The 11,269-nt window shown below is 53.4% G+C and overlaps 1 protein-coding gene across 1 annotated transcript in view; it reads left to right on the forward strand.

Moving 5' to 3' along the window:
• PTRF (polymerase I and transcript release factor) overlaps nucleotides 1–11,076 on the forward strand; it is a 17,430-nt gene extending 6,354 nt beyond the window's left edge. The window contains exon 2 of the mRNA XM_009895820.1: nucleotides 10,018–11,076. Coding sequence (XP_009894122.1) covers nucleotides 10,018–10,683 — 666 coding nt within the window. The 3' untranslated portion in view covers nucleotides 10,684–11,076. The remainder of the gene's footprint in view (nucleotides 1–10,017) is intronic.
• Nucleotides 11,077–11,269: the final 193 nt, after the last annotated feature.

An 11,269-nucleotide genomic window follows, 5' to 3' on the forward strand; every position in this document is an offset into this window, starting at 1 on the left:
CTGGTGGGTTTGTGCATCAGCAACCTGCCAAATCCCAGGAAACACCTCACCCGGTGGCAGTTCTGGCGTGGTCGATGGGGACAGAATATTCCTCTGGTGCTGGATTTGCTTTTGCTTTATTTTATTCTGTTCTTGAAAGAAGTACCAAAGAGAATTCATCATCGAGCCTTTATTAAAAAACAAAATATCTGAATTGTACAAACCCATACTCCTTAATTAAAGAGTTGATACTGTTTGTCTCTGATCCTTTGTCTTTTTTGCTGGAACAGAGGGGTCCTACCCCAGAAAGCTATTGTATCTTCCCTTCTGTTCTCCTGCTTTTGGTCACAGAGGTAGCAAAATTAGAGGTGAAAAAATGCCATCCCAGGGGAAGGAGAGAAATGTCATTCAACTCAATTCCTGCAGGCTGCAGTGCTGAATTCTCCATCCGTTGTAAGGGGCACTGTGTTAACATCCTTATGTGCAAAGAATCCTTCATATTCTCTCCACATTACTGAATTATGACAGTCTCAAGATAACAATTCACAGAGGGCTGAACCTTAAAAATATTTCAGGATGTTAATAACTCTCACTTACAGGATTTTCTTAGTACAGATGATCAGTCTTTCTACCAAAAGGCAGCTCTGAAGCATGGATTACTCTGTTGCAGCCTGGAATCAACTGCATTAATATTTCATTGCTCAGGTATTATTTATAAGCAGTTAGTGCCAGGACTGTTTGCTTTGCTGAAATCCTTTCAGCGTTATAGTTACATACTGAGCAGTGCAGCAATAAATTGTCTCAGAGCAAAGGGCCAGGGGCTGCGCAGCCAGTTGGGATAAGGTTAGACCGCATTATTAATGGCTCATGAAAGTAAAACCAAAGGTAATATTCCTTCTGATCACATATTCCTCTCTCTGGGCTCTCTTGTGCCTACCGGCAGTGGATCTAAGCATCCCTCATGATGTCTGTGTGATGCCAGTGGGGCTACTGCGCACAGGAGTATAATGAAGCGCAGAATTTGCCGGCCGGGCTCGCTGGGCTAGGTGGCTCGAGTGCTCTAGTGTCCAGTGAGATTGTGGCTCATTTTCCCATTCTTAAGCTAGATACAAGTCCTCAGCAAAAATAAATGAAGCCGTCATGGACACACAGCAGGAAAAGGTCTCCAAGGCTGCATGTAACCAAATTTGCAGGTCTGGGATCAGAAACCAAAGAATTTGAGAAGCCAGTCCATGCTCAGACCGTGCCTCTCTCCGGGAAGACACAGTCCTGTTGCTCTCCGGTGTACCCTGGGTGGGAATTTGGTAGATGGTAAAAGCTGCTTAGTGTCACAGCCCTGCAGAACACGGGGAGGGTGGGAGCATCGTGGGAGAAGTCGTACTCCTGCATATTATCTCCCTTTCCCCCATTTTATGTAAATGCAGACACTCTGTAGTTGGCACGTGTCCCTCTGCGCCCTTCGGCATTGCTCACAAGGCTGGCACTGACTGTGCTGTGGGTGACGCACCGCGTGCTGTCACCCTGTCCCAGCTCCAGACAAGGCACGCACTTTCTGGGCAGCGCGAGCAGCCACACTCAGTCTAACGCAGCCATTTTTCCGAAGAACGTACTGCTTGACCTGGGCACAGGCCTGGTGAAACTGAGGGCTGTTCCTGCATCTTCCCTGAAGCTGCTTCTTGCTACAGTACGCAGCAGTGTGATGTGCTGTCCCCGTCTGGGCAAGGAGTAGAGAGCCACGCAGTCTCCACAGAAAGCACGGCAATGACTCATAAGCTCTTCGGCAGCGTGCTTAGCCCTCTTTTATCCTGTTTGGGATCATGTTATCCTCTTGATTCTGCAAGGTCTTCTACAACTTAAAGTACCTGAAGAATTGTGGGTCCACTGTCCAGCTGCAAGATAAGACAAAGACCAGAAACAAAGATCCTCAGTGTCACTGAAGGAAAATCAAATATTTAGAATAAAAATTCTCAGGATGTTTAGTCTATAGCTTTATGTGAGGATGCAAATGTCAGTATCAGCACAGATCATCTGCATATCATCTATAATGCAAACTCCACCTTTACTGGTTTGCTCTTCAGAAATAGCTCTGGAGTTATTAATCAGTTGAGACAGGTTTATCCGGGAGGAGCAGTTCTGAGACTAAAGCCAGTTGTACAAACAGGCTGATAGTAGGATCAAAACTTCTTTCTGCTGTCAGAGGGAAAAGGAAAAAAAAAAGCCTTTTCACTCTGCAGTCTATTTACTTCTCTGTTTCCTACAGCCCTGCCTTTCTTCTGACTCACCGGGAGGCACAAGCACTTTTCCAAACACAGCCGCCTCCTCTCCCCGCGCCGTCCCTCCCTTGCTTTTCACCACCAGGTCTGAACCAGCTCCAGTGCCTGTACCATGCTGCTCATTCTCACCAGCTGATGAGGGAGATACAGCCCTTTAGGACATAGCTTCCAGGACACAGAGTAACTAGACGCACCCGATAGAAAAAAGTGCCAAGAAGATTGTGCAATACACAAAATTACAGAGAGGAGAAGGACTTCTGCTAGTCAGGGGCATACTGCTTGGCAACAAACTAGCTTATCGCTTTACCATTTACCTAATTCCAACCTATTTTGTTTCCCCCCCTCATATTTTAGATCTTTTCCTTTGTCTCGGGAGTGTTCTTTGGTGACTTCTTACTGCAGGATTCAGTAGTCTTCTCTCTAAGGACTTGATTCTTCTCTTTTTGTGGACCTCTTGGCACCATTGGAGATAAAATCTGTCCAACCTTCAGAACGTAGGAGTTGAGGCTGTGCCTATTGCATATGGAGGGGTTAATTTTATATGCCAGCTGCTGCTCGGGATGCTGAGTAGCCAGCCCCTGTCCTCAGAGTGTGTTTAGCAGAAGAGAGAGTGTTTGATTTTGCAGTGAGCGTATTTGCTGTGTCACTGGGTATAGATGTCTGTAAGCTGCTGGGTATTGTCCAGTGTTGGTTTAGGGTACGGTCAGTACGCTGACAAAACCAGCGGATGGAGGTCTGGAATCACACCCGGCTGTTTCGATCTCTCCAGCTTGTGTATTTGAATTAATAAACACAGGGTTTTACAATTGCTATCTTTTCATAATCTTGCACGTACAAGCAAACTCTACTTTAAGCTACACCATAGAAATTGGAGAGATCTCCAGAACAGCTGACATCAAACCACTCTGGGAACAGCAGTGTGAAAAAGGAGCAGAATCCGGCCCTATGGCAGCGTTCAGTGCCTGAAACCATAGAAGGGATTCTGCATCTCCTCGGACCTGCCATAAATTAGAGGACACTCTTCCTTCTAATAAATCTTTGCTGACTATCTGTTCTGTCGAATTTTGCTGCCTGGCTTCTCCCTTTACTAAATCATACCCCTGTGCCTCTTCTCTCTGCCTGTTCTCATGCCAATCCGGAGTATTTGTTGGCGATGTTCCTGATCAGATTCCTGCCGGGGACAGGTAAGTTTGTCCATTGTGCTTCCTTTCTGCTGGCCATTGAAACGCAGTTTTCCTCATCTTAGCCCGAGAAGATCCAGCGTGTGCGCTTGGAGTCCTCACCAGGGACTGCCCTCTGAGCCGTCTCCAGGAACGGTTCCCTCTGCCCACGCTGCGGAAAGTGCCATGGCCCAAATCAGCAGAAGACATGCGAGGAGGCAGCAGCTTAGGGCCTCGGCAGGAGTACCCCCTGAAGATCGCTTTGAACCTCTTCTGAAGCTCTGAAAGCTGCTGATTCCAGAGCCTTTGCCTCTCCACCTGCCTGTGGCTGCTGCAACCTTCAGACCTGCCAGGCTGATCTTCCCGTTGGCAGAAATGCCTCCGCTTGTTGGCTAAGCTGCTTGCTGCTCGCTGCATGCTCTGCCCTCGTTATAACGGGCGGTGAGGAGCTATGGTTTTCCCTCAGGCATTGCAGGACTTGTGCTCTGCCTCTGCGCTCTGGGGCAGAGGAATTGCTATGTGGCTTGCATGAAGGGCTAGCAGCCAGGAGCAGTTGGCTCTGCTGGTGTCTGCTGTGACTGGGCAAATCCTGCCTGTTTGCTGAGCCTCAGTTTCTCCCTCTGAAATACAGACCCGGTAACACTTACCTCCTCAGGCATCTTGTAAGGTTTAGTTTATAAGAGTTTGTGAAATGGTTTGAAGTTGTTGTTTTAAATAGACAAAAGGCAGGCAGAGGGCACAAAGTGTGACATAAAGCTACAGTTGTCTCAGGTAGGCACTGCCGCATCCATTTCTGCGCGGTGGCAGCCCCCAGCGCTGTTCACTACGAGCTGGGCTCCTGCACACAGACTGGAGCCAGTGGTGACTTTAACTGCTGTTTGTCTAACGCTTATCTCATGCCACAGGGGCCGCTGGTGACAGCGTAGTGCCCTGTTAGCCTTCCTCTTATTGTGTGGCTACTGGAGAAAATACCCCAAGCTCCCGACGCCTGCACGTCGGGTGTGTGCAGCGCTGTCTGGAGGGAACGGCCACGTCGGTCGCTGGACAGGACTTTCCCGGGAGCCAGGCGAAGGTGAACCCAGCCCAGGAATCGGTGTCGCTGAGAGAAGCTGCCAGGGAAAACTTTTTCTTTTCAAGGAGAGTGACAAGATTTTTTAAATAGGCAGGTTTTTGTGATATAGCAAGAGAATCTGATAGCAATTATAATCTCCACTGAAAAAGTCTGTTCCTACAAGGCGCTGGGGAAGAAAGCACAGCCCTCCTCTTTGCTGCGTCCTTACGTCCCTGAGCTCTGCTGGGCTGGGGGTGATGCTGTTCCTCGGGAATAACCGAGTCCGCCTTCCCGTGACGCTGACGGAAGGTCAGCGTGGAAAAGCATCCTCTAAGGACTGGCAGAGCAAAACAGCTATTGTGGCAATGGGAGTGCAGAACGTTCTCTTCTCTGGCAGGGCTGGATCTGGCCAAGGCGGCTGTCTTCTGCCAAGATGCTCTGAGTCCTCCCTCAGCCTCCCCCCAGGCCGGAGCTTGTCCGACCTGCCCCGGGCGGGCAGGGGAAGGGCTGGCGTGGGGCAGGAGGTGCAGCAAGCGTCGGCACACCCAGCAGCAGCCGGGATCAGCCCTTTTTGGTCATGGCAGAGCCTGGGGGTGTGAGCTGGTTGTGTTCTGCATGCTACGGCTGCATGTCAACCAAACTCAACCATTTGTGCTGTTGCAATTGTGTAAAAATAACTGAACGAAATGAATTACAGATGTGATTAGCATGCGCATGTGAAAAATCCTCCATTAAAGCTTCAAACTGGAGATCGGAGTGTCTGGGAGTTCTGGGAGTCTGTTTTTTATGCACTGACGATAAGAGCCTCTTCAAGAGCAGCCCAGGAGCCTTCTTGCCTTTTGGGAATGTTCCCCAGATTTGCTGGTGATCCTGCAGTGCTTGAAGAGCTCTGCGCGGCTGGGAATGCAGCTCAGCTTTGTGTCTCATTGGCCTTTTATATGACAGGGGAAGTGTTGACATGTGTTGTAGCAACCAGGCGGTGTGTACATGGCCATATGGGGCTGCCTGGGTGACTCACTGCGAGGGAACTCGGGCTCGAAAACAACGTCCGATAAAAAGCCCACTTAGTGGAGCAAGGCAGGGGCCGGTCTGCCCGGCAGATCTAACAGCTCTGAATTGTTTGAAGTGGGAGGAATACAGAGCAGCCCAGCACCCCGTCAGCTGGCAGCCAGCTGCCATCGATGCCGGGTACGGGCGCCGGGGCCCCTCCGGGCACCCACAAGGTCTGCAGAGGGACGGGTCGCCCGTCCCATGGGCTCTGCCAGCGGGAGGGAGCTCCCCGAAGTAAACCGCTTCCCGCGGGAGCTCTGGGCCAAAGGGACAGCACAGCTGTACGCGTCAGATCGTGAAATGGGCTGGGGGCTGGTGCACTGTAAATGGGTAAAAGACACGTAGAGCTTAAATCAGAGCTGAACCTGTATGTGAAGTGCATCAGCAGCGCGCTCGGTCCCAGCACACACACACGCTACCTGTCCTGCTGGGCGTAGCTCTGCTTTGCGCACAGAGCAGGGCAAGATTTTTCTTCTGCTGGTATGAAAATCTTCTGAGAAATCTTGTTTACTTGCTGTCTTTATGCCAGCTGGATTCAAGCTGTCTTAGGGAACAGAGCTGGGTTATGTCTGCTGATTGGGAGCCAGGGCTTGAACACCCCAACAGGCAGGGATGCCAAGACCCAGGATTTCGGACTCGCCCACTTCAAGGGTCAGTGTTTTCCCAGTAAAAATAGAGTGGTTGGAATGCCTGCTGTTAAAAATGTGGCTCATCTGCATGAGTCATGAGTGAAATAAAGTGCACAGACCATAGTGCCTTGCCCAGAGCCGGGATTTGTGTAGCCGCCACCCCTCAACCCGGGATGGTTCTTGATTGTTCCAGCGAGGTCCCATTGTCCTCCACCGCAGGCAGATGCGGCCGTGTCTGCGGGCACGTTCTGCCCACCTCGGGCTGCTCCCCTTCCCCACGGGAGAAACACCTCTCAAGCAGGGAGGAGGAGACCCTTGGTGGCATTTGGGCAGTGCCTGGGTGCAGGTGGGCAGCTATATGTGAGGGACACTCAGCGGCAATGTACTCGTCCCCATTAAGACGTGCCAGGGCTGTTGGTTGTTCTCACCCCAGCTCTCCTGCGCATCGGCCAGAGCCCGCTAAACCAGCACGAATGCTCCTAGATGCAGGTGGGCTTTGAGTCGGGAGAGTGACCCACAGCACACAGCGATGAAAATCCACCAGCTGTCCTCCGGCTGGTTATCTACGGCTCAGATAAGCAATCGGATTGAAGAAGACTCAGGGGAAAAAAATGCAGGAATTATACCAGGCATAGGAAAAGAGAAACGCAGTATGTGGTGGCCCTCGGCCAACCCCACAGCGGGCACGCTCCCCTGTCACCCTGGCTCTGCGGGAAGGTTGCAAAGGGATTCCCTAGCGCAGCTGGAGAAAAGCTCTGGGAAACAATTGCGAGGGGAGAGGTTGGGGTCGTAGGCATCCTTACTTATGGGAATAGCTGTGCTCCGTCTTTGCCTCTGTGTCTGAGCAGTGAGAGTGCCCCCGAGGGAGGCGTGAGCGGACTCTCGAGCCCATGAGCGATGCTGCGCTGGGGCTGGGGCAGCTGCCTGCGGGGACGGTGCCTGGGACAGCAGAAGCGTGGGTCTGTCCGTGAGCGCAGTGCGTGGGAGTTGGGATCAAACAGCCGGGCAAGCGCTGTTCTCAGGATTAAGTGTCAGGGATTACGGAGAGCCGCACCGTCACCCGGACAGGGTTGCTCCAGCTGTCCCATGTACCGGGAGCTGCTGCTGGCCACGTCTTCACGGTTGTGAGGAAAGAGTTGCAGGATGCTGCCGCGGTGGGATGGGTGTGTTGCTGGTGCAGCCCATTCAGCCACATCAGAAAATTCAGTCAGAAGATGGATTTGCTGGTGTAACATGAGGAAAGGAGGATATTTACGTGGCAGACATGGAGTTTTTGAGGTGGTGTTTCTTTCTGCACACACATGTTCTGGAGCTAACAAGGGGCTGATAAGTATCTGAGTTTGCAGGATATGGCCCGTTTCCAGCAACAGTCGTGCCAGGAGAGAGGGGGATGCCTTTGTTCTGGCTCATTGTGTTGACTCAGAGGGAAGGAAGCGGCTGGAGTTCCTGATGTTCTCGGCGGGGCAGGGTCCCCCGGAGTCTCTGGGATTGCTCCAGCAGGTGTTGTTGTGGAGAACAGGATCCCTGCCTTCCCAGTGATGTGGATTTGTTCTGGACCGGCCTGACCCTCTGGAGAGCATGTGTATTGTTTTCTCCTGAAGTGGCTAATCAAATGAAGAAAACATATGTTGGCCACTTCACCTTGATTTCCAGAAAGTGTTTGGGACCTGAGCTGTGATCTGGAGCAAATAAAAAGAGCTTTGCCCAGTGCAAATTGATAAAATAAAATAATAATAATAAATAATTAACCCCAGAACGAAACCCCTGCCCTGGCAGACTGTGTTTCGACCACGAACACTGCGGCCCGTGTCACCTTCACTGAGCCCAGCGCTCTGCGGAGCTGACTTTTCATTGTTCACAAAGTTCTTCCAAGTGAAGCTGAGCGGGAGTCACGTATTCAATAAGCATGTATCAGTTCTCCAGTGGTGTGAGGGAAGGAAGAGCTGGGGACAGTGCGGCTGGCCGAGCCGAGCAGCCCCGTGTCTGGGGGGCTCAGGCCGGAGCAGCAGCGTGGCAGTGACCTCGGTCAGGCGGAGCAGCAGCGTGTCGGTGCGTGGTGGGAGAGCGCTGGGGGCGCAGGCGTGTGAACACGCCGTCCCTTCTGGCGCTGTGTGAGGGATCGGGATGTCCTCTGCTGTGGCAGCACCAGAGAAACCTGTACAGAAGCGGGGCTGGAGTCGGCACGGCTCTTCACGGCCAAGCCTCAGGGGCTGTTTTGGTGGTTTGACCATCACGAGTGTCCTGGCTCCTGACATCTGCGTAGCTCGTTAGCTCACGGCTGTGTGGCTGCAGTGGCTACTGCTGCACAAGTGTGACATGCAGAGCATGCAGCCTTGCACGAGAGATGCCACGGCAAATTCACCCTTCCAGGACACGGTGCATCTCCGCTCCCGGCATCCCTGAACTGGGGGAAGGCGAGTCGCTGACGGCATTTGACATGTGCTTCAAGTACTCGGGCCCGGGATACCCCGGGGTCTGCGCCTTGATTTCAGCGGGCCCTGCTCCTGCCGGTGTTGGACTGGGATCCCCCGTCCTTGCTGTGTTCGGCTCCTGCCTGCCCCAGGGCTGGGAATGGCGCCCAGCGGTCCTTTTCTCCAAACCTCAGCCCAGCAGCTCTGCTCTCTGCGTGCCCGTTCCACACGCTGCCTTTCGGTTGCTGCTGGCTTTCTGACAGCGCTCGTCTCAGCAGCTCCACACCTCTCCCACCCAGTTCTGTTGGTTAAAACCACACGGGCAATAAATTTCTGAGCTGTGGGCTGCAGCCCCACAGCTGTGACGCTTCGTACAGTGATGGGCTATTTCCAGCCTGTCCTGGGAACAGAGAGGTGATTCATTGCAGCAGGGACGCACGCTATGTGCTGCTCGGATGAAAACCAATCCCACTCCAGACCTGTGCCCCTCTCCTGGGCACATGCTTGTCCTCTGCCACTGGGATCAGAAACTTGGCTGACCCGGGAGAGTGGAGAAGCTGAATGAATTCACCTCCTGTGCTGAGGGCAGACAGCGTAACCTTGCAGACCTCGCTGTGCGAGGCAGGGCCGCCTTCAGACACGGGCTCGGACAAATTCCCTAACTCAGTCCCCAGCGGAGAAATGGGAAAAACAGGGCGGCCTGCTGCATCCCAAGAGATGTCTCAGCCCCACATCTGGATCCTGCAAGGCCTTGGGAAAGTCCAAGCGCAGGCCGGGGTCGGCCAGGCCAGTGTGTGCCGTGGCCGGACTCCCAGCTCCGGACTGTGCTGCCATCTGCAGCCCAGCGCCGCGCTGTGCCCGGGGCTACCGCTGGCCGGACCCCGGCCAGGCCGGACAGCTGGGGGCGGCCAGTGGTCTTACCGAGAGAAGACCACCTGAGGGAAGGAAGTTGAAACGCCATGGGCTGGTGGGGATGGGAAGGGCCCTGGGTGGGTGCTGGGGAGCAAAGGGGCACCACATCGCTCCAGTGGGTTCCCTGCGCCCCTCCACGGCAGGATGCGGGGCCAGGAGCAGGGGCATGTGATGGCCAGGCCTTGGGATGAAGATGAAACTGGAGGGGATGGGACTGTGACAGGGGCACAGGAGGAAGGGAGAAGTCTCCAGTTTCAGGGCACTGCTGGAGTCACAGATGGGTTTGGAACCAGCCCAGAATGAGCAGAGCCGATATACCGGAGCTTAAATACAGCAGCGCCCTAAGATGCTGCAGGTAGAGCAAGTCCTATTTACAGTAATTTATCAGGTGCACTAAGGGAGGATGAGCCCAGGCCTGACATCGCCCGGGTGTGTTTAGCCACGAATCGTATGAACCGTAGCTGTGCTTCTGCTCTGCAGCACTGCCAGGCAGGGGGCTGGCTCCCGAGGCCGGGTGTGTGTGTCTCACTGGCTCCGCTCTGTGTCTTGCAGGATGAAGTGAAGCTCCCGTCTAAACTGAGCATCAGCAAGTCTCTGAAGGAGGGAGAAAAGCTAGAGAAGGAAGGCGAGGGTGAGGAGGTGCCTGTGGGTGAGGACCATGCAGAGGAGGACCACATCCAGCTCTCCTCAGATGAAGAGGTGGAGATCGAAGAGATTATCGAAGAGTCACGGGCAGAGCGCATCAAAAGGAGCGGCATGAAAAGAGTGGATGACTTTAAGAAGGCATTCTCAAAGGAGAAGATGGAGAAGACTAAGCTAAAGACCAAGGAAAACCTGGAGAAGACCCGCCACAACTTGGAGAAGACCCGCCACAACCTGGAGAAGAGGATGAACAAACTGGGCACCAAGATTGTGACTAACGAAAGGAGAGAGAAGATGAAGACCTCTCGGGACAAGCTAAGGAAGTCTTTCACCCCTGACCACACCATCTATGCCAGGTCCAAGACAGCCGTCTACAAGGTGCCACCCTTCACTTTCCATGTCAAGAAAATAAGAGAGGGCGAGGTGGAAGTGAAAGCTACGGAGCTGGTGGAGGTGGGAGGAGAGGAGGGAGAAAACTCGGATCTGATGCGTGGGGAGAGCCCCGAGATGCACACGCTGCTGGAGATCACGGAGGAGTCCGATGCGGTACTGGTGGACAAGAGTGACAGCGAGTAGGACAGGCTGCAGCGCGGAAGGGTTGTGGACGACGGCTGAACACATAATCATTCACATTTCGAGATCTCTCTCTGCCCTGGTGCCCCAGGGGAAGTGTACACAATGCATCTTTACTGCCCTGCAGAGCCGACGCCAATCCCCTGCCTGCTTGGACGAGGTGTATTTTATATTTTAGTTTTAGCACACAGAATTGTTAGGAACACGGGACTCTTTTTCTTACACTGTTAAATCACCTTTGGAGACCATTCCTGCCGCAGGCTGCCTGAGAGCCTTCCAGCACCAGACCTGAAGAGGGGGACCCGGCCCAGCTGGAGAGTGCTAAAACCAAGATAACGGCTGTACACCTGGAAAGCTCAAGTGTCCTCCATAAGCAAAGACCTGGCTTCAAGAAAGCTTCCCGCCAAGCAGCCCGCCGGCCCACGCCACCCCCGCTCCCTGTGCCGGGAGGGAAGAGCTGAGCAAGTCCTCTTGATGGGCAGAGCACAGGCGAAGCTGAGCCAGCGGCGTGGCAGGCGGGTCTGCTCCTCTCTGCCCTTCCGAGGACTGGATTACGTGGCGGTGCCTTATGACGGCTTCGCCACAAAGC

This window comes from Charadrius vociferus, unplaced genomic scaffold, assembly GCF_000708025.1.
Source record: "Charadrius vociferus isolate BGI_N301 unplaced genomic scaffold, ASM70802v2 scaffold2552, whole genome shotgun sequence".
In the NCBI taxonomy this organism is placed as follows: domain Eukaryota; kingdom Metazoa; phylum Chordata; class Aves; order Charadriiformes; family Charadriidae; genus Charadrius; species Charadrius vociferus.